At 43.3% G+C, this 24,007-nt stretch overlaps 1 protein-coding gene across 2 annotated transcripts in view; it reads right to left on the reverse strand.

Moving 5' to 3' along the window:
- GLS (glutaminase) overlaps positions 1-24,007 on the reverse strand; it is a 1,258,313-nt gene that overhangs the window by 652,485 nt on the left and 581,821 nt on the right. For both annotated transcript variants that reach the window (XM_044303244.1, XM_044303245.1), the window contains exon 8: positions 383-415. In XM_044303244.1, coding sequence (XP_044159179.1) covers positions 383-415 — 33 coding nt within the window. The remainder of the gene's footprint in view (positions 1-382; positions 416-24,007) is intronic.

A 24,007-nucleotide genomic window follows, 5' to 3' on the forward strand; every position in this document is an offset into this window, starting at 1 on the left:
CACATTTATTACGATAGGAAGAGCCAATAAAAACCAGAGCAATTGAAGGAAACTTTAATTCAAGCAAGTACGGAATTACATGTTTTTTTTCTATTAACATAAATACATAAAAAAAGTACTGTTAACTATATAAAGTGCATATTTTTTTGTTTTCCGTATACAATTCAATCTTTTAAATCTTGTCCAGTTATGCAATTTTTCTTTTAAGTGCTGGGAAGGTAACACAGATTAATAAAAAAAATAAAAATAAACAGCAGTGCATTATATTCTTTAGTCTAAATGTGGTGACTGTGGAGCTGACTGGTTTAGAGCTATGGACAATATAAAGGTTTGTTTCAATGGAGAAAAAACATGTTAACTAGAGAACTATTTTGATACTTACATAGTCAAATTTTTCAGCATTGCTCGCTCCTTGCTGCAAAAAAAATATAAAAAAATTAAATAGCATGATTAATCACTGCTAACCAATACTCAATTAATATTCTGTTGCATTCTAGGAATAATTTGCCCTAGTATCCAAAACTTTCAATATCATGGCATTTTTAAAGAGGCATGCAGAGCAAGATATCTGTAATGACATTGTTCATTCTCTTAGCAATAGCATTCCTTTTTTCATTTTCTGATTGCCAATTAAACATTTCAGTTATAATATTTAATTACTAACAGACAAGTACAACTTACAATAGGCTAGTTTGCCTAGAGGTGGGACATTTTAATGTATTGTGTAACAAGGTGCCATGTACCTAACCTCCTCCCCCATCCATTTCCAAAAAAACCAGGAAGCAGCATGCTAGACAAACCGGGATATTTCCCCTTCTGAAACATTTCCTATCCTGTGGAGTTGCAATTAGCCCTGGCTTTTGTTGGTGAACACAACCTCAGTGTTATGCAACTGGATAGCTGGGGTGTTTGGCTTATGTTTGATGCCTTCCTGGTCATGGAAAACTTCATACTGGGATTTGATGAAGATCTAGAATTATCCGCTCTCTCCTCTGGCTATTTTTTATGACAAACATCTAGTCCATAACTCCTTTCATTCTGCTGTGTTATCTTAGGCTAAAAAGAAGTGCCCGAGATAAAATAAAAATGGCTTATTTGATGTGTCTTGAGAATAGCTAAGTGACCTCGGACTGGTAAGCTAGTTTGGCCCATATTTATTAATACGAGTGAACCTGATGCAAAATAGGCCTACTTCTCATCTCTCATATCTTCCCTGGTCCACAACCCTAAACAATTTTTTTAACACTTTCAACTCTCTTCTCCGTCCCGCAGCGCCCCCACCCTCATCTGTCATCTAAGCTGAGGACTTTGCAACATACATCAAACAAAAGATAGTCAACATCAGAGAAACCTTCAGTGCATAGTCCCCACCGACCCTCTACACAACTGCTCAGTCCTCTTCTCCTAAAACCAGCTTCTCCACCATTACAGAAGAAAAACTTACTCTCAAGATCACATCTCACCACCTGCACACTTGACACAACCACATCCCCCCTCATAACAGTGTTTATCCAAGCCCTAACTTATCTCTTCAACCTATCACTAACCTCTGGTGTCTTCCCCTTTGCTTTTAAACATGCTACCATTACACCCATTCTCAAAAAGCCTTCACTTGACCCATCTTCTTTGTCCAGTTATCGCCCCATATCACTTCTACCATATGCTTCAAAGCTACTTGTCCATTCGCAACTGTCATTTCACCTCTCCTCCTGCTCCCTCTTTGACCGACTACAATCTGGCTTCCGACCCCACCACTCAACTGAAACTGCCCTTACCAAAGTTACCAATGACCTGCTAACAGCCAAAACCAAAAAACATTACTCTGTCCTCCTACTCCTCCTTGACCTGTCCTTTGCATTTGACACTGTCGAGCACTCCCTTCTGTTACAAACTCTCTCATCGCTTAGCATTACTGACCTGGCCCTCTCCTGGATCACACCATACCTTACAGACCGGAAAATTAGCGTCTCCCACTATCACACCACCTCCTCATTTCATTCCCTCTCTGTTGGTATCCCACAAGGCTCTGTCCTAGGACCCCTGCTCGACTCTATCTACATCCTCACCCTGGGACAGCTCATAGAGTACCATGGCTTTCAGTATCACTTTTTGCTGACTACTTTTTGCCTACAATGCATATCCTCCTTCTTCTCCTCTCCGTTTCTTAAACTTAACATGGATATAACAGAATTTATCATCTTTCCCCATCTTGCTCAAACCCCCAACAGACCTATCCATCACGATCAATGGCTGCACACTCTACCCGATCAAGTCCACTGCCTTGGAGTGACCTTTGATTCTGCCCTATCCTTCAGACCGCACACCCAAGCCCTTTCCGCCACTTGCCGCCTCCAACTCAACCATGAGTCTGCAAAAATGCTTGTACATGCCCTCATCATCTCCGGCCAAGACTACTGCAACAGCCTCTTCCGTGGGCTTCTATCTAGCACTCTCGCACCCCTCCAATCTATCCTCAACTCTACTGCTCGACTTATCCACCTCTTCCCCTGTTACTCCTCTGCCAACCCCTTCACTGGCTCACCATTGCCCAGCGAATGTAGTTAAAAATTCTACCAAATAGGTATAAAGCGGTCCACAACCTGTCCCCTCTATACATTTCTGAGCTACTTTCCCGATACATCCCCACACGTAATCGCCGATCCTCACAAGACCTCCTTCTCTCCTCTTATCACAACCACCTCCAAGATTTCTCCCGTGCATCCCCCATACTCTGAAACGCTCTACCCCAACATATTAGACTCCCACCTACAGTGGAATCCTTCAAAAGAAACCTGAAAACTAACCTCTTCAGACAAGCCTACAACCAGTGACCCATGACCAGCTTTACCCTCACCTACTGTGTCCTTGCTTCATACCTTGTAGATTGTAAGCCCTCATGGGCAGGGCCCTCTCTCCTTCTGTACAATCCTGTAACTAGTCTTTTTCATGCTTAGTTGAATTGTTTGTATTATGTATATACAAACCGGATTCCAAAAAAGTTGGGACACTAAATAAATTGTGAATAAAAACTGAATGCAATGATGTGGAGATGGCAAATGTCAATATTTTATTTGTGATAGAACGTAGATGACAGATCAAACGTTTAATCCGAGTAAATGTATAATTTTAAAGGAAAAATACATTGATTCAAATTTTCACGGTGTCAACAAATCCCCAAAAAGTTGGGACAAGTAGCAATAAGAGGCTGGAAAAAGTAAATTTGAGCATAACGAAGAGCTGGAAGACCAATTAACACTAATTAGGTCAATTGGCAACATGATTGGGTATAAAAAGAGCTTCTCAGAGTGGCAGTGTCTCTCAGAAGCAAAGATGGGTAGAGGATCACCACTTCCCACAATGTTGCGCAGAAAGATAGTGGAGCAATATCAGAAAGGTGTTACCCAGCGAAAAATTGCACAGACTTTGCATCTATCATCATCAACTGTGCATAACATCATCCAAAGATTCAGAGAATCTGGAACAATCTCTGTGCGTAAGGGTCAAGGCCGTAAAACCATACTGGATGCCTGTGATCTCCGGGCCCTTAAACGACACTGCACCACAAACAGGAATGCTACTGTTTAGGAAATCACAGAATGGGCTCAGGAATACTTCCAGAAACCATTGTCAGTGAACAAAATCCACCGTGCCATCCGCCGTTGCCAGCTGAAACTCTACAGTGCAAAGAAGAAGCAAGATCCACAAGCTCAGGTGTTTTCACTGGGCCAGGGATCATTTAAAATGGAGTGTGGCAAAATGGAAGACTGTTCTGTGGTCAGACGAGTCACGATTCAAAGTTCTTTTTGGAAATCTGGGACGCCATATCATCCGGACCAAAGAGGACAAGGACAACCCAAGTTGTTATCAACGCTCAGTTCAGAAGCCTGCATCTCTGATGGTTTGGGGTTGCATGAGTGCGTGTGGCATGGGCAGCTTGCATGTCTGGAAAGGCACCATCAATGCAGAAAAATATATTCAGGTTCTAGAACAACATATGCTCCCATCCAGACGTCATCTCTTTCAGGGAAGACCCTGCATTTTTCAACAAGATAATGCCAGACCACATTCTGCATCAATCACAACATCATGGCTGCGTAGAAGAAGGATCCGGGTACTGAAATGGCCAGTCTGCAGTCCAGATCTTTCACCTATAGAGAACATTTGGCGCATCATAAAGAGGAAGGTGCAACAAAGAAGGCCGAAGACGATTGAACAGTTAGAGGCCTGTATTAGACAAGAATTGGAGAGCATTCCTATTTCTAAACTTGAGAAACTGGTTTCCTCGGTCCCCAGACGTCTGTTGAGTGTTGTAAGAAGAAGGGGAGATGCCACACAGTGGTGAAAATTGCCTTGTCCCAACTTTTTGGGGATTTGTTGACACCATGAAATTCTGATTCAACATATTTTCCCCTTAAAATTGTACATTTTCTCAGTTTAAACTTTTGCCGTGATTTATGTTCTATTCTGAATAAAATATTAGAAATTGGCACCTCCACATCATTGCATTCAGTTTTTATTCACGATTTGTATAGTGTCCCAACTTTTTGGGAATCCGGTTTGTATACCCCTTATCATATGTGCAGCGCCATGGAATGAATGGTGCTTTAATAATAAATAGTACATAGTACATAGTACATAAGGCCGAAAAAAGACATTTGTCCATCCAGTTCGGCCTGTCATCCTGCAAGTTGATCCAGAGGAAGGCAAAAAAACCCTGTGAGGTAGAAGCCAATTTTCCTCACTTTAGGGGAATAAAAATTCCTTCCCGACTCCAATCAGGCAATCAGAATAAATCCCTGGATCAACGATCTCTCTCTAGTAGCTATAGCCTGTAATATTATTACGCTCCAGAAATACATCCAGGCCCCTCTTGAATTCCTTTATTGTACTCACCAAAAAATAACCTAGAATTTGGCATAATTGTAAGAAAAAGTAATGCAGTGTGGCACATCTAGGTTTACTAAAATGTATCATCCCTATTTTGAAAAAGGGGCATGCCTTTCCATCCCATTCCATCTACTAAGTAAGCCAATCAATAGTTGGTATAGAATTAGATAAAAGTGTGCACCACATTTAGCATCCGGCACGAGCCACTGTGATAAATTTGTTACATGTCTAGGCAGTTTGCACCATCTACAGGCTTCGTAAATCTGTCACGTGTTATGAGGCATGCACAAGTGATAAATTGATTTAAAGAGACACTAAAATATATGTCTGCTAAAGATCAGAGGACACCACAATACACAAAAAGACATTTAAAAAGAACAGCAGATAATAAAACAAACCACATTTTTAAAGCAAGTGGTGAAAAAGCAGGGTAAACCCCTGAATGCCAAGGAGGTACTGAAAATTGGACAGGAGGACCAGTCTTTCCAACATATATTTGCAGCAATAAGTCTCAAATAGAGCAATATAGACCCATAACGGAAACCCTTTTTACAGTCCAGGCTCTACTATTTTTGTACTGTAATTATTAATTCCTTCCTGTTGAATGGCTCCAGCATGACTCGAGGGCCTAAGTTGTCCTTGCCCCCCCAAATTATTGACAGCAAAAAAAATTAACAAATTGTTTTCTTTTTTTTTTTTTTTTTTTGCAATCTGGACCATTGGATGTCAAATTTGGCACATAGGTATTTCAGGTGTCTGGCAAGGTTTTCATAAAGGTCTCGGTTCTCTAAGGCTGACCATTAATAATAATAATAATAATAATCTTTATTTATATACCGCCAACATATTTTGCAGTGATTTGCAATTCAGGAGCTCAAGTACAAACAAAGTCATAAATAACATAGCAACAGGTAGGTCAATAATTAGAACAAGAGGAATGAGGACCCTTGCAAGAGCTTGCAATCTATGAAGGTAAAGGTGTAACACAAAAAAGGTAAAAGTGCTTGTTTTGTGCAATGGTCAAGCCATCTTCTAAAGCTGCATGAGCCAGTCACCAGCCAATATACCGTATGTAGTGCTTTTGGGTGCATGGGTGTGGTGGAGCATTTGGTGGAGGATCCGGTTCAATATATGGAGAGGAGTAAGATCAGGGGATGTCATAGGCCAGAGGTAACTAAGAGCAGCACACTATATGTGCAGGGTCTGCTCTCTAATGTAAATGTCTATATGACATAGGTCGGTTTAGAGTAGGACCTGTCTGACAGACTACCTTGGCGTGGGTAGGTGGGCACAGATGTGTTTTGATCAAAAATATATTGGCTGAGAGTCTCAGATTTTATATCAGAGTAAGGGCTTAGTCCATATGTTGTGTTTTAATAGTGCATTATTTTCTGTTATTTTATAGATGTGATAGGCCACCCTAAAAAGATGTGTTTTTAGGGTGCACCTAAAATGGTGTAAATTGCGATTTAACTTAATTTCTTGGGGTAGGGTATTCTAGAGAACTGGTGCAGCTTGGGAGAAGTCTTGGAGCCGGGAGTGAGAGGTTCAGATTATGGTGGATGTCAGTCATTTTCAGAGCGTAGAGCACGTATAGGGTGGTATACAGAGATGAGGGTAGAGATTTAGGGTTATGCAGCACTGTGGAGAGCTTTGTGGGTGAGAACAAGCAGTTTCAATTGGATTCTGTACTGTATGGGCAACCAGTGTAATGACTGGCACAGAGTGGAGGCATTGGAGTAGAGGTTAGAGGTTAGACAGGTAGATGACCCTTGCTGCTGTATTAAGAATATATTGGTGAGGGGGGAGACCAATTACGGTAATAGTGAGATACAGTAATTAAGGTGGGAATGGATCAGGGTAACAATGATAATTTTTGTTGTTTCCACAGTGAGGAAGGGGCGGATTCTAGAAATGTTTCTGAGGTGCAGGTGACAAACAGGCTAGAGATTGAATATGGGGGGATCAATGTCAAACATAACACCAAGCCAGGGGGTGTGCTGCCTAGGTGTGAGGATGGTGCCACACACTGAAATGGAGATATCTGGTTTATGTAGGCTAGATGGAGAGAACACATGAAGTTCTGTTTTTGAAAGATTCAGTTTCAGATAGAGAGAGGACATGATGTTAGAGACCGTAGACAGAGAGTCACTAGTTTTCTATAACACAGCAGGGGTGATGTTGGGGGATGAAGTGTATAGTTGTTTGTCATCAGCATAGAGATGGCACCAGAAACCAAATCTGCTGATGGTCTGTCCAATTGGGGATCTATGAAGAGAGGACCTAGGACTGAAACCTGAGGTACCCCAACAGCAAGAGGGTGGGGAGAAGAAGTGGAGCAATCAAATGATACACTGAAAGAGCAGTCAGAGAGATATGAAGAAAACCAGGAGAGAGCAGTGTCCTTTAGGCCGAAGGATTGGAGCATGGTGAGTAGGAGATGGTGGTCTAGAGGGTTAAAAAGGTAAAGAGCAGTCATTGTTAAAATTTGCTGTTAGGAGGTCATTTGTCACTTTGGTAAGGGCAGTTTCTGTAGAATGGGTGTGGAAAACAGATTGTAATGGATCAAGGAGAGAGTGAGTAGAGCGATAGCGGATGAGGCAAGAGTAGACCAGACACTCCAGGAGTTTAGAGATAAAGGGAAGATTGGAGAATGGTCTGTAGTTAGATGTGCATGACTGGTCGAGAGAGGAGGGAAAAATACCAGAAAAGAGAGAGAGGTTGAAGATTTTTTGTTAGTTGAGTGGTGACAGCTGGAGAGAGAGACTGGAGTAGGTGTCTGGGAATAGGGTCAGACGTGCATGTGGTAGAACAAGAAGAAGAGAGGAGCCTGGAGACAACTTTTTCCGTGACTGGGTCAAACGTGGACAGTGAGCCAGTGGAGATGCAGAGGAAAAGTGGATCGATGACATTTAATGGCTGTGAGCAGATTTCATGCCGGATGTATTCTATCTTCTCCGTGAAGTAGGCGGCCAGATCCTTGGCACAGAGGTCTGTGGTAGTCGTCTGCACTTTAGGACTGAGGAGGAAGTGAAAAGTGTCAGAGATTTTTTGGGTTGTTGTACAGTGAGGAGATTAGGGTAGTGAAGAAGGACTGTTTGGAGAGGTGGAGGGCAGAGTTATAGGTTCTTTAGCATGAATTTGTAATGTAGGAAATTTTCTGGTGTTCAAGTTTTTCTCCATAGGAGTTCGGCACTCCTGGAGCAACGCTAGAGAAAGTGAGTTTGCCTGGTGCGCTACCTTGTTTAGGGTGCTTCTGAGGGTATCATTATAGTGATTTACAGCCAGATCAGGGCAGGAGAGGGAAGAGATTGGGGACGATGATGAGCGTAGAGTGTCTGTTAGTGTATGAGGGTCAATAGCTATTAGATTTCTGTATGTACAGAAAGTAGGAGTGTGATTACCATTTTTGAGAAATTACAAAAAAAATTCAAACATGGCACCATCACATGACCCATATTAGCCGATAGAAGCTCGCAGGTTCTTCAGTCTTGAGATACACACAGTTGTACACCAGGTTTCCATAACAACTCTTTTTCTAATTTTTCTGTCACTGTTATACAGTAGGTCACTGTTAAGGGGGTGAGGTGCGGCAGAGTTCACTGTTAAGGAGGTGGGGGGCTGAAGAGGCCACTGTTATGGGGACAGGGCCCTGTGAAGATCAAAGGTAAGGGGGCAGGGTACTTTGGAGCTCACTGTAAGGCGACGTGGTGCTGTGGAGGTCACTGTTAAGGGACTGTGGTACTGTGGAGGTCACTATTAAGGGGGTGAGGTGCTGTGGACCTCACTCTTAAGGGGATGGGGTGCTGTGGAGCTCACTGTTAAGAGACCACTGTGGAGGTCACTTTTAAGGGGGTGGGGCACTGTGGAAGTCATAGTTAAGGGTCGGGGATTGTGGAGGTCACTATTAAGGGGGTGAGGCACTGTGAAGGTCACTGTTAAAGGGGCAGGGCACTGTGAAAGCAATTTTTAAGATGTATGGGGAGCTATGGAGGTCACTTTTAAGGGGGTGTGGTTCTGTAGAGGTCACTGTTAAGAGGCGTTGGCGCTGTGGAGCTCAGAGTTAAGGGGGCGGGTGCTGTGGAGGTCACTGTTTAGGGGGAGGGATGCTATGGAGGTATCTGTTAAGGGGATGTGATGAGGTAGAGCTCACTGTTAAGGAGTGGGGTCTTGTCGAGGTTACTGTTAAGGAGGCAGGGTACTGCGGAGCTCATTGTTAAGGGGATTTGGCGCTGTGAAGGTAATTGTTAAAGGGGTGGGGTGCTGTGGAGGTCACTGCTAAGGGGGCGGGGGGCTGTAAAAGCCACTGTTAAGTGGGTTCTGTGCCGTGGCGGTCAAAGTTAGGCAATTTTCACACTTGGGGCAGTGTGATCTGACAAGCAGTTCCGTCGTCGGATCCGCCGATCTGGATGTAACTGAAAGCATTTGTGAGACACATCCGGATGCTGACAGACGGATCCATCTTGTATCTTTTTTCACATTTTTACCGGTCTGCGCAAGGACGGATCTGGCATTCCGGTATTTTGAATGCCGTCTCTGGCACTAATACAGTCCTATGGGGAAAAATGCTGGATCCGGCGTTCAGGCAATTCTTCAGTTTTTTTTCGCCGGAGATAAAACCGTAGCATGCTACGGTTTTATTTTTTGCCTGATCAGTCAAAATGACTGAACTGAAGACATCCTGATGCATCCTGAATGGATTACTCTCCATTCAGAATGCATGGGGATATATGTCTGATCAGTTCTTTTCCGGTATAAAGCCCCTGTGACGGAAATCTATGCCGGAAAAAAAACCCGCTAGTGTGAAAGAACCCTTATAGAGGCAGGGGACAGTGGAATTCACAGTTAAGGGGGTGGGGTGCTGTAGAAGTCATTGTTAAGGGGCCGGGCTCTCTGGAGGCCACTATTAAGGCTGGTTTCACACGAGCAAGTGTCATGGTCCAGATTTGCAACACAGCACCAATCCTGAATTTACAGCACTGCCGGGGTCACATAGCATTATATTGATTTAAGATGCTATGTAACCCTTACAGTTCTGGAATGTATTGGATAACAATGACAGCATTATGTCAGTGTTATCCAATACATTCTAGACCTCTAAGGGTTAAATAGCATTATAAATCAATATAATCCTATGCGACCCTGGCAGTGCTGGAAGTTCAGGACTGGTTATGCGCTGCAAGTCCGGAGTTTGACACTAGCTTGTGTGAAACCAGTCTTAAGGGGCCAGGGAGCTGTGGAGGTTACAGTTAAAGGGGGAATGTGCTGTGGGGGTCACTGTTAAGGGGGTATCCAATGTAGGCTAAGTGTCACTGTGTAACCAGAGACAAAAGGTGCACCATAGGGTAAGTACGTCCCAGGAAAAAGAATATAACTCCCAAAAATGGATGTTCAACTTTTGCGGTTGTGCTGGAATAGGCACAACGCTATTGTCGGCTTGGTGAGATGCAAAACCTAGTTGTTAGGTATGCTGCCAAGGTGGAAGGTAGCAGAGGTGCTTAAACTCCCAGAAGGACAGATACAGCTTAAGATAAATGCACCTTTTCTGGCGCAAGGAACCATAACAGCAGGCATAGAAGTCTTCTTTTATTTTCTCAGTTATAAATATATAAATGAAAGAGATACAAATACAAATAAGAGACAACGCGTTTTGGGGAGCAACAGGTCTCCTTCATCAGGTTAAGATTGCATACAAGTAAAGTGAGGACTGTCCAAATAAATACCCTAGTACAGAAGGGATGTGGGTGTGCCCAAGTAAGAGTGATGGGTTTGTTGTTTAAAACAGGGGGATCATGTTAAAATCTCATTCATTAATGGTATAAAAGCTCAATAAGGACAGGCAAACACTATTATGAAGATGAGTTTGTTATACATAATTTATGATTTTTTACATTATCATTTGTATTTTCTTTACATTCCCAAGTTCTTTTATTCCTATTGCCTACCTGACATTAATCAATGTTCCTATATATACAACCAATCCATTTTAACTTAATTAATGTCTCCTAGCCAGCCTCCACCTATGAGAGGCAATCTCCAGATTGCAAGTGTTCCCTGTCACCATGGGAACCACCCTTCGCTACAATGTACTGTTGGCTTTCAGAGGCGGGACAGTAACGATACTCCCAGGGCTTTACCCAGCCTCCTCAAGCCGCGTACATGCACATCAGACTTCATCTCCCTCTAACAAGAGTCCCCATCTCTATGGGAACGCCCTGTGGCTAGAATGTAGTGTTGGATCTGAGGTTTTGCGATCGCGCAAACGCGATCCTCTTTCTGCAACGGAGGGCTCACTTATTTTATATTAACACAGTTTGCTTGTCCTTGCTAAGCTTTTATACCATTACTAGCTGATGACCCGGCGTTGCTCGGGTATTTATTTATTGCAATTTTATATTAAATAAAAGTGACTTTTACAATGGCCGCCACTTTAACAGTGACTGCCCCTTTAACAGATACTGTTAAAGGGGCGGCCACTGTCAAAGTAACGGTAACTGCCCTTTTAACAGTGACTTTCACAGAGGCCGAACCTTTAACAGTGGCCATCCCTTACCAGTGACCGCTCCTTTAACAGTGAACTCCACAGCGCCTGTCCGTTTAACTCCTTAATGACCGGGCTCATGTTCACCTTAAGGACCAGGCCATTCTTTTGCAAATCTGACCAGTGTCACTTTTTTGTTGCTCTATATTACACTTTTTGCGAGGCAAGGTAACAAGAAATTGCTTTTTTGGCACAGTTTTTATTTTTTGTTATTTGCAACATTCATCTGACAGGTTAGATCAGGTATTTTTATAGACCAGGTTGTTCCAGATGCGGCAATACCTAATATGTATACTTTTTTTTTTTTATTTATGTAAGTTTTACACAATGATATTTTTTAAACCACAAAAATAATGTTTTAGTGTTTCCATGGTCGGAGAGCCATAGTTTTTTTCAGTTTTTGGGCGATTATTTAAGGTAGGGTATGACATTTGCGGTATGAGATGACGGTTTGGTTGGGACTTTTTTGGGGTGCATATGACTTTTTGATCGCTTGCTATTACACTTTTTGCGATGTAAGCTGACAAAAAATTGCATTTTTTACACAGTTTTTAATTTAATTTTTTTAAGGTATTCATCTGAGGGGTTAGGTCATGTGATATTTTTATAGAGCAAGTTATTAGGGACGCAGCGATACGTAAAATGTTAACTTGTTTTTATTTATTTAAGTTTTACACAATGATTTCATTTTTGAAACAAAAAAAAATATCATGTTTTAGTGTTTCCATAGTCTGAGAGAAAGATTTTTCAGTTTTTGGGCGATTATTTTGGGTAGGGTATGATTTTTGCGGGATGAGATGACGGTTTGATTGGCACTATTTTAGGGTGCATATGACTTTGATCGCTTGCTATTACACTTTCTGTGATGTAAGGTGACAAAAAATTGTTTATTTAGCAGTTTATATTTTTTATTTTTTACGGTGTTCATCTGAGGGGTTAGGTCATGTGATATTTTTATAGAGCCAGTCGATACGAACACGGTGATACCCAATATGTATACTTTATTTTTATTTATGTAAGTTTTACACAATAGCAGCTTTTTTAAAACAAAAAAAATATGTTTTAGTGTCTGAGCCATAGTTTATTTTTTATTTTTTGGGAGACTGTCTCTGGTAGGGGCTGATTTTTTGTGGGATGAGATGACGGTTAGATTGGTACTATTTTGGTGAGCCTTTTTGATCGCTTGTTGTACTTTTTGTGATGTAAGATGACAAAAAATGGTTTATTAGCACAGTTTTTATTTTTTATGGTGTTCATCTGAGGGGTTAGGTCATGTGATATGTTTATAGAGCCGGTTGATACGGACTCAGCGATACCTAATATGTCTATTTTTTATCAATTTTTTTTTGGGGGGGGGGGGGGGATGACGTTTGTTTATTTTTTTAATTGAAATACATTTTTTTTTGGGGGGGGGGGGACTTTATTCTTTCACTTTATTTTTTGTCCCACTTTGGGACTTCAACTTTTGGGATGTCTAATCCTTTACAATGCATTCCAATACTTCAGTATTGGAATGCATTGGCTGTATGAGTGATATAGTGTGTATTACTCATACAGCTTCCGGCCTGTGAGATCCAGGGTGCTGGAACTCACAGGCTCATCACAGGAAGGCAGCGCCACTGCCTTCCATGCCATCGGGTACCCCTACAGCCCCATGGGGAACCCGATGGCACCACGGCAACTGTAAAAGCCACAAACCGCAGGTCTGAATTGACCTGCGGTTTGCAGCGATCGCCGACACAGAGGGGTCACGGGACCCCCTTGCGCATTGACCCAAGGTGCCTGCTCAATGATTTTAGCAGGCACCTTCTAGTTCCGATCACCAGCCGCCGGTGATTGGAAATACACATAACGTAACGGTACGTCATGTGTCCTTAAGTACTGGGACAACATGCCGTACAGGTACGTCATGTGTCCAGAAGAGGTTAATAGTGGTTTCTGCCCCCCATGCATGTAGCAGTGTAGTTGTGCCGCCATACGTCATATGACTGAATATTTTAGGAACTATGAACTGCTAAAACCTGTGATCAGTTATTATGGCAACCTGGAGTAGGACCTGTGAGCTTCTATTGGCTGATAAGGGACATGTGACCTTGTGTATGGCAGTTAGCATTTAAGTGAAAGGCTGGCAGGCTTGTATTGGCTTAGGCTACTTTCACATTAATGCAGAACGGATCCGTCTGCATTATAACTTAGAAAAAATTTCTAAGTCTTAAAGTAGCCTGAGCGGATCCGTTCAGACTTTACATTGAAAGTCAATGGGGGACGGATCCGCTTGAAGATTGAGCCATATGGTGTCATCTTCAAGCGGATCCGTCCCCATTGACTTACATTGTAAGTCGGAACGGATCCGCTCGCCTCCGCACGGCCAGGCGTACACCCGAACGCTGCTTGCAGCGTTCAGGTGTCCGCTCACTGAGCGCTGGCAGACGGATGCATTCTCAGTGGATCCGCCTTCACTGAGAATGCATTAGAGCCAGACGGCTGCGTTCAGGGCCGCTCGTGAGCTCCTTCAAACGGAGCTCACGAGCGGACACCTGAACGCAGGTGTGAAAGGAGCCTAATGCAGGTCATTTTTGGGGAATATCTTGGGAACGGTACATTCTAGAGAGCTGAGAACCCCCGAAAGATTATTTTTAAAGTAGCAAGGGGTGTGTATACCAAGTTTCGTTGAAATGAATGGTTGTGTTTGAGTTTTTGCATAACATACATACACATCCTTTTTTATATACATATATATATATATATATATATATATATATATATATTTTTTTTTTTATTTTATTTTTTTTATTTTTTTTTGAATGAGATTTTAACACGATCTCCCTGTTTTTAACAAATTCATCAATCTTACTTGGGCAAACCCCCTTGATTTTTGACGCCTTCTGCACTAGGGCATCTATTTCCCCAGTCCACACTTTAATTGTATACAATCCTGACCTGATGAAAGGGACCTGTTGATCCCTGAAAGGCATTGTCTCTTATTTTTATTTCTATCTCAGTTTATTTATTTATATATTTAGAACTGAGAAAATAAAATAAGACTTTATTTCTATGCTGACTGTTATGGTTCTTTGCACCAGAAAAGGTGAATTTATCTGAAACTGTTAAGGGGGTGACGCAATGTTGAGGTCACTTTTAAAGAGGAAGGGCACTGTGGAACTAACTGTTAAGGGGGTGGGGTGCTGTGGAGGTCACCGCTAAGGGAGCAGGGTGCTATGGAAATAAATTAAGGGGCGAGTCGCTGCAGCAGTCACTGGTAAAGGGGTAGGGTGCTGTGGAGATCCCTGTTAAGGGGACAGATAATAAAATTGTGTGAGAAAGAAAAAAAATAAAAAAAATAAAAGGACACAGCTTGGCCTCCTGGACACCTTTGGAATGTGAACAGTGCTGGGCTGGATTTTAATTGGATTGGTGGGTAGGCTTGGCAGTGGGATCTGCCAGTCCACACCCTTCCGGCACAGGTATTCCCTTCAACCTGATGTGATCGCAGGTGAGGCCTGCTGTAATCAGGCTGGCATAAAGCGCCTCCCAGTATGTCAGTCTGGGATAGATGTGTGCAATCCTGGAGCAGAGGCTCTGTGTGAGTGGTCTTAGCCAGGTTGGCTAAGGGGCTACAAGGTGATGCGATAGCCTGAACTTTGGAGGACATGGTGACGCCTGTGAAACAAGGATCAAAAGGCCAAAGTCGGGAGGACTACTGGGCCACAATCCCAAAAACAGAGCCCGGAAACTATAGGCCGGTAATTTTAACATCTGTTGTGGGTAAACTGTTTGAAGGCTTTCTAAGAGATGCCATCTTGGAGCACCTCAATGAAAATAAGCAAATAAAGCCATCTCAGCATGGTTTCATGAGGGATCAGTCATGTCAAACTAATTTAATCAGTTTCTATGAGGAGGTAAGTTCTAGACTTGACAGCAGCGAATCAATGGATGTCGTATATCTGGACTTCTCCGAAGCATTTGACACTGTACTGCATAAAAGGTTAGTATATAAAATGAGAATGCTCGGACTGGGAGAAAATGTCTGTATGAGTAAGAAACTGGCTCAGTAATAGAAAACACAGAGTGGTTATTAATGGTACACACTCATATTGGGTCAAGGTCACAAGTGGAGTACCTCAGGGGTCAGTACTGGGCCCTATCCTCTTCAATATATTTATTAATGATCTTGTAGAAGACTTGCACAGTAAAATATGAATTTTTACTGTGTGAAGTAATTGACACGGAAGAAGACAGTATACTACTACAAATGGATCTGGACAGATTGGAGGCTTAGTGTCACGGCGGGGAGTGGGGGCAACCCCCACCGTGCAGTGTCAAAGGGTAAAAGGGATCAGCCTAGCCAAAAGGAGAAATAAGGGAGCAGGTAACCTCCTAATGCGTCCCTAATTCTGACCCTGACTCCTAACCGTATGAGCCAACCCAGATGGTAGGAGGGAACCTACTCCAGAACCTCAGGGCCCTACTAACCCTCAGGAAATCCCTGGACTAGGAGCAGGGTAAGACAACTTGTTCCTCCACAACACGGATGAACAGGAGTCTCCATCGGCCAAGCTGCAAGGAGGGGAAACACATGCAGCTAAAGGAGATGGCAGGTAAGTGAAACCAGTAAAACACTTACCTGCCACAGACACACTGACTGGAACCCGTGCCCAAGTGCTAGTGTCCACACCAACATTAAAGGACACAGCACACACCACGGACCACACAGGAACCCAGGACACGAAAGCTGCAATAACTTGAGAAAGGGGAATGTCTAGTAAAAATGACACAAAACACAACCAGACATGTAACACCAAACAAGATATTCAAACACCCTGCACAAAACCCACTCCATACAAATAGGGACAGGAAGGGAAGGAGACACCAGGATGACACAGAACATCTTCTATGACCACAAGGGTGGCCCTCACTGGACAGATGGAATATGTCAGGAAGATAGCTCCAGCATACACCATGGCTGGAGTACCCCCAGCTTCAGGCATCCAGCAGAGGCTAAATAGCCCAAGCAGCCACACCCACACACACACACACACACATAAACTCCATGTTAAAACACTAGGAAGGGAGTTAACTCTTCCAATACCAGACAAGGGAAGGAAGCCACTTAAAGGGGAAGTGCACACACAAGCATGGAAAGGTACACATTGCCGCAGGCAACCGCAAGTGTGGCAACAGTGTCACAGTGCAAACCAAAGGCCGTGACACTTGGGCAGAGAAGTGACAGATGAGGTTTAACACTGACAAATGTAAGGTTATACACATGGGTAGGAATATTGCAAGTCACCCGTACATACTAAATGGTAAAATACTGGGTAACACTGACATGGAAAAGAACCTAGGAATTTTAGTGAACAGCAAACTAAGCAGTAAAAACCAGTGTCAGGCAGCTGCTGCCAAGGCCAATAAGATAATGGGTTACATCAAAAGGGGCATAGATGCCCGTGATGAAAACATAGTCCTACCACTTTACAAATCACTGGTCAGACCACACATGGAGTACTGTGTACAGTTCTGGACTCCTGTGAACAAGGCAGACATAGCAGAGCTGGAGAGGGTTCAGAGGAGGGCAACTAAAGTAATTACGTGAATTAGGGAATTACAGTACCCGGAAAGATGATCAAACTTAGTCCTCATGCACAGACCGTTGTTTGGATCCGCATCCGAGCCGCCGTTTTGGCGGCTAGGATGAGGACCTATTAATTTCAATGGGGCCGCAAAAGATGCGGACAGCACTCCGTGTGCTGTCCGCATCCGTGGCTCCGCCCAAAAAATATAACATGTCCTATTCTTGTCCGCGCTTTGCGGACAAGAATAGGCATTTATATTGCCGGCGCCAGTTATGTTCTGCATATTGCGGAAGGCAGCGTGGACGTCTTCTGTTTTTTGCAGATCCATGGTTTGCGGACCGCAAAAAAACGGCACGGTCGTGTGCATGAGGCCTTAGGGTTATTCACATTAGAAAAAGACAACTGAGGAGAGATCTAATAACTATGTATAAAGGTCCTTCTAAAAAAATTAGCATATTGTGATAAAGTTCATTATTTTCTGTAATGTACTGATAAACATTAGACTTTCATATAGTTTAGATTCATTACACACAACTGAAGTAGTTCAAGCCTTTTATTGTTTTAATATTGATGATTTTGGCATATAGCTCATGAAAACCCCAAATTCCTATCTATAAAAATTAGCATATCATGAAAAGGTTCTCTAAACGAGCTATTAACCTAATCATCTGAATCAACTAAATTAACTCTAAACACCTGCAAAAGATTCCTGAGGCTTTTAAAAACTCCCAGCCTGGTTCATTACTCAAAACTGCAATCATGGGTAAGACAGCCGACCTGACTGCTGTCCAGAAGGCCATCATTGACACCCTCAAGCAAGAAGGTAAGACACAGAAAGAAATTTCTGAACGAATAGACTGTTCCCAGAGTGCTGTATCAAGGCACCTCAGTGGGAAGTCTGTGGGAAGGAAAGTGTGGCAGAAAACGCTGCACAACGAGAAGAGGTGACCGGTCCCTGAGGAAGATTGTGGAGAAGGACCGATTCCAGACCTTGGGGGACCTGCGGAAGCAGTGGACTGAGTCTGGAGTAGAAACATCCAGAGCCACCGTGTACAGGCGTGTGCAGGAAATGGGCTACAGGTGCCGCATTCCCCAGGTCAAGCCACTTTTGAACCAGAAACAGCGGCAGAAGCGCCTGACCTGGGCTACAGAGAAGCAGCACTGGACTGTTGCTCAGTGGTCCAAAGTACTTTTTTCGGATGAAAGCAAATTTTGCATGTCATTCGGAAATCAAGGTGCCAGAGTCTGGAGGAAGACTGGGGAGAGGGAAATGCCAAAATGCCTGAAGTCCAGTGTCAAGTACCCACAGTCAGTGATGGTCTGGGGTGCCATGTCAGCTGCTGGTGTTGGTCCACTGTGTTTTATCAAGGGCAGGGTCAATGCAGCTAGCTATCAGGAGATTTTTGAGCACTTCATGCTTCCATCTGCTGAAAAGCTTTATGGAGATGAAGATTTTATTTTTCAGCACGACCTGGCACCTGCTCACAGTGCCAAAACCACTGGTAAATGGTTTACTGACCATGGTATTACTGTGCTCAATTGGCCTGACAACTCTCCTGACCTGAACCCCATAGAGAATCTGTGGGATATTGGGAGGAGAAAGTTGAGAGATGCAAGACCCAACACTCTGGATGAGCTTAAGGCAGCTATCGAAGCATCCTGGGCCTCCATAACACCTCAGCAGTGCCACAGGCTGATTGCCTCCATGCCACGCCGCATTGAAGCAGTCATTTCTGCAAAACGATTCCCGACCAAGTATTGGGTGCATAACTGAACATAATTATTTGAAGGTTGACTTTTTGTGTATTAAAAACACTTTTCTTTTATTGGTTGGATGAAATATGCTAATTTTTTTTAAATAGGAATTTGGGGTTTTCATGAGCTATATGCCAAAATCATCAATATTAAAACAATAAAAGGCTTGAACGACTTCAGTTGTGTGTAATGAATCTAAAATATATGAAAGTCTAATGTTTATCAGTACATTACAGAAAATAATGAACTTTATCACAATATGCGAATTTTTTTTTAGAAGGACCTGTATATCAGTGGTCAGTACAGAGATCTCTCCCATCATCTAGTTATCCCCAGGACTGTGACTGTAACAAGGGGACATCCTCTACGCCTCGAGGAAAGAAGGTTTGTACACAAACATAGAAGAGGGTTCTTTACGGTAAGAGCAGTGAGACTATGGAACTCTCTGCCTGAGGAGGTGGTGATGGTAAGTTCACTAAAAGAGTTCAAGCTGGGCCTGAATGTATTTCTGGAGTGTAATAATATTACAGGATATAGCTAGTAGAGAGGAGTCGTTGATCCATGGAGTTATCTGATGGCTCTCTAGATGAGTCAGGGATATGTTTATGTGTTTAGTTAGAGCCTAGCCGAGCAAGGGTTTGTTATTTTGTGTGGATTTCACTCGTGATAAGCAAGAGTTGGACATTATAACTGTCTCTGCGAAAATATCTGTGAGTGTAATCCCCCGAAAAGAGATTATCACTTACATTTGGTGGAGGATGCGGGCAAGTTGTCCATGCGAAAAGGGCAACAACAGCCGGTTGTTAGGGGAAACGACAAGACAAAGAGCAGCTTCTATTGAATGCTGCTTTGTTACTGTGTGGAATTAAAGAGCCGGAAGCCTTTTTATCCGGTGAAATTGCTGTACGTTATATTCTGGACTGTTTGCTGTGTTGTAAGTTGCCGAAATTGTGCAGTGATTTAAAAGGCCAGAAGCCCAGTGAAAGAGAGAAAAAAAAAATAATTATAATTTGCGTGGTGGTCTCTATGAGGTCTGTGCAGACTCACCAGCGGCAGGACTGTGCAATCAATGATTGTGTGATCAGAAGATCTGATACAGAAAGATCCTGTGAGTTGGTGATTGGGGGAATCCCGCTGTGGGTCACTTTAGATTCAAGCCAACAAGTGTCCTGGGTTATGCCCGAAGTACTGGACTTTCTAAAGAGGGGGCCAGAGACAGATGCCACCGTGTCTCTGACCTTTATAACGGACTATGGCTCTGTGCAATGGGAGCTCTTAAAATGTGAGACCCTGGAAGTGGAGTTTGTGCTCGACAAAGACTTTCCGTTATTTTGGCAGCTGTGGAGTGGAGAGGTGGAGAGTGGTGTGGCTGGAGGTTGGGCATGTTATTGACCGGGGCCCTGGTACCTCAGAGACCGTGAACTGTGGTGTGAGCTGGAGGCAGTTGCTATATGCCGAGTCGGGAGGTGTTGAGACACCGAGACTGGAGATTGTTAAGAAAATGTGTGACATTGTGATAAATGGCAGTCTAGTTCGAGCGTTATTGGACGCAGAAAGCCAGGTGAGCCTGGTACATGCCAACTTGGTATCTGGGGACTATGTGCTGGACGTTCACGCGGGTAGTAAGGACTATCTATTTGTTCTCACCAAGTGTGAGACTCCAGTAGCAACTGAGATATATAAGTTTGGAGTTGCAAATACGCTCATGCAAGATGTCATTTTGGTCCGTGATTTCCCCTTGTTTTGGAAGTTGTGGGAACTTTTGCAGTCAGTGACAAAAGTCCTGCAGAACTAATACCTTTAAGTGAAGTGACCATTAGAAACTGTGGTACTGACAAGGTGCCAAGTGATTGTGCCGAGTTTGCAGAAATGCATAGTGAAATTAGTGATGATGATGACATGCCTTTTCTTTTGCAGGCTGTGATTAGGGAAGAAGCTCCCCCTGCTGGAAAAAAATGTAATTGAGGTAGAATTACAAATTTAAATCTCCAGTCCCTGTGTCTCAACAGCTCCCGGCTCAGGATATAGCAACTGACGCCAGCTCACACCACAGTTCACAGTCTCTGACAGGGCCCTGGTCAGTAACCTGCCCAACCTCCATCCGCACCCTTTAAGAATGTTGAGGGCAAACAGCTGAGGGAACCCACTATGATAAATGTCTGGGAAAGTGGGGCAAGACTAGCGTGTGTACCACACGTACCAGAGGAGAGTGTGCAGTCTCTCCAGTGTTCTGTTTAATAAGGAAAGGTCCAATGTGGGGTTTGGCTCATCGGTGAACCAATAGGTCAGGATTGGTAATGACCCGAGCGGTATATATGATGTTTGTGCTGTGACTGAAAGCAACTCAGAGAGGGAAGCTACCATGTCAAGGTCTTGCGAAATTAAGATAGTTGCTAGTAGCAACCAGATGACAGTTGTACCTAACGTGACGAGAGATAAGTGGTGAGACGTCAGCATAGGGTCTGAGGATTATACTCAGGCAGTGGAAGACTTCCTTACAGGTCTGACCAACCAAAAACAGCGTGCAGAGCATGACTGACTGATGGTAGAAGCTCACTACCAGCTGGGCCTGGCAGGTCAGTAAGGCTGCAAACTTGAAGATGTTTTTGCCCGCTCCACACAGTCCCTAGATACACTAAAGAAGGGACTAGCTGTTCTTGCAGAGCAACTAGAGAAAGCTATAAAAGAGTCAAAAGTGGAGACTCAGAAATAGATGAATGAACTAGTGGAGCTAGAGTCACAAATAGAAGCGGAAATTTTCCAACTTCAAGAGGAAGTAGCAGATTCTGAGCGATCCAGATGTCATGCGGAGCAGGAAAGAGATGAGATGACTGATGATGTCTCAAACAGAATCTCAGGAAAATCTGCTCTCGGAGGAGAAAAGACATTTGGAAGCCAGGATTGCCCAACTTGATCAAGAGTTGAGTGATCAGATGGTGGACCTGGACCAACAGAGATAAATTATATCTAAGTTGGAGAAGAAACAGAAGTTTGACCAGCTCCTGGCTGGGGAGAAAAACACCTCGGCCCGGTATGCCGAAGAACGTGACTGTCATGGAACCATGAACCAGACGTACAACAAGAGATAAGTGGAAATAAGAAGGCTTTATTGAAAATCAAGCTGTCAGGCAAAAGTCCAAACGGATGGCTAAACCGAAGCAGGGTCTTGCGAAGCCAGAGGTCAGGAACCAGAAGGGTAGTCAGACGAAGCCTGGATCAGGAACCAGCAGGGTGGTCAGACGAAGCCAGGATCAGGAACCAGAAGCAGCAGCAGTCTTAGAAGCATGTGAACACAGGAGGACCAAGCAAGGAACTGAAGCCACAGACCTCCTATATATATGAGCTAGGCATCCAGCTCCTCCCAGTGGGAAGGAGAAGCCGCAGGGTGGGAGGCTACAAGAAACCCAGAAACCAAGATGGCCGCCAGCACATGTTAAACGAAGGAGAACAGCAAGAAGGTAAGACCATGACAGTGACCTAGCGGAGACTGATGCTCGGGAGACGGAGACCAGGCCCTCTCCTTGGCTAGAGCCCTTGAAGAAGCGCTTGAGGAGTGAGAAAAATTTGAGACGCTCAACAGACAACTCGGAGCAGAAATTGAAGATCTCATGAGCTCAAAGGATGACCTCGGGAAGAACGTCTGAGTTGGAGAAGTCTAAGCATGCTCTCGAGCAGCAGGTGGAGGAAATGATGACTAAACATGTAGAGTTAGAGGCAAGAGCTTCTTGAGATGACAGGTTGGCTCAATCAAAGGAAAATTAGAAACCTGAAAAGGAGAGTCCTCTGAAAAATGCCAAGAAGTATAAGCCATAGCCTGTTAAGAATGGGTCTGGAGATGGTGGCGCCGTGGTGTCGGCCGGGGCAGAGAAGATGGAAGATGGTTCTGCGGAACCAGGTAATGTGGCTGATATGGAGGCTGAATCCAAGAGACTTGTGGTAGTGAGTAGCCAGGACCTGGTCATGAAAGACATTACCTCTGCTTTTCAGTTAAACCCCCCTAACCCCCCCCCCCCCCCCCCCCGAAAAGAGATAACCCTTACCATATATATATATATATATATATATATATATATATACATACATACACACACACACACATTCCAGTCAGGTCCACATTGTCACGATTCTAACATTGTTGGCTCTATACACCACAATGGATTTGAATGAAATGAAACGAATGAGATGTGCTTTAACTGCAGACTGTCAGCTTTAATTTGAGTGTATTTACATCCAAATCAGGTGAACGGTGTAGGAATTACAACAGTTGCATATGTGCCTCCCACTTGTTAAGGGACCAAAAGTAATGGGACAATTGGCTTCACAGCTGTTCCATGACCATGTGTGTGTTATTCCCTCATTATCCCAATTACAATGAGCAGATAAAAGGTCCAGAGTTCATTTCAAGTGTGCTATTTGCATTTGGAATCTGTTGCTCTCAATTCCCAAAGAGCTGTCACTATCAGTGAAGCAAGCCATCATTAGGCTGAATAAACCAAACAAACCCATCAGAGAGATAGCAAAAACTAGGGATGTCCCAATACAATTTTTTTAAGACTGAGTACCGATACTTTTATTTAAGTATTCACGATACCAATTATAACAGCGGTGCAGTTGCTAATAGCAATGAAAAAAACTTAAAACTGGAATTTGGTTGCTATAGACAACTGCTTTACTTTTTCTTTGTACAAGGGTTAATAAACTAATAAATGGGCATATAACAGTGTTTCTCACTCGCCCTACCACACCACACTATGTTGTGTATGACACTACAGAATACGGTCTCTTAGGCACTTGAGACAGAATGTAGCGTACTTATGCTCATCCATTTCAAAATTGTTCCTACCATGCCTGTACATTTTTTATACATTTTATATATTATATTTTATTTTTTATATACCTACACACTTTTTATTACACTTTTTTTTTATAATTTTGAAGTTTGTGTAAAATCCACTGTACCCTTAAAGAGGACCTTTCACCGATTGTTACACTGTGAACTAAGTATACAGACATGTACAGCGGCGCCCGGGGATCTCACAACACTTACTATTAACCCCGAGCGCCGCTCCGTTCTCCTGCTATTCCCTCCGGTATCTCCGCTCACTAAGTTATACATGTCTGTATACTTAGTTCACAGTGTAAAAATCGGTGAAAGGTCCTCTTTAAATATCTTGACACTGACCTACCACTATTGGCTCTAAAAAGGATTTTTCCAAGAACAGGCGAGATTGAGGTGGTACCAATACCCATC

Source organism: Bufo gargarizans, chromosome 8 (genome assembly GCF_014858855.1).
Source record: "Bufo gargarizans isolate SCDJY-AF-19 chromosome 8, ASM1485885v1, whole genome shotgun sequence".
NCBI classification, from domain to species: Eukaryota; Metazoa; Chordata; class Amphibia; order Anura; family Bufonidae; genus Bufo; species Bufo gargarizans.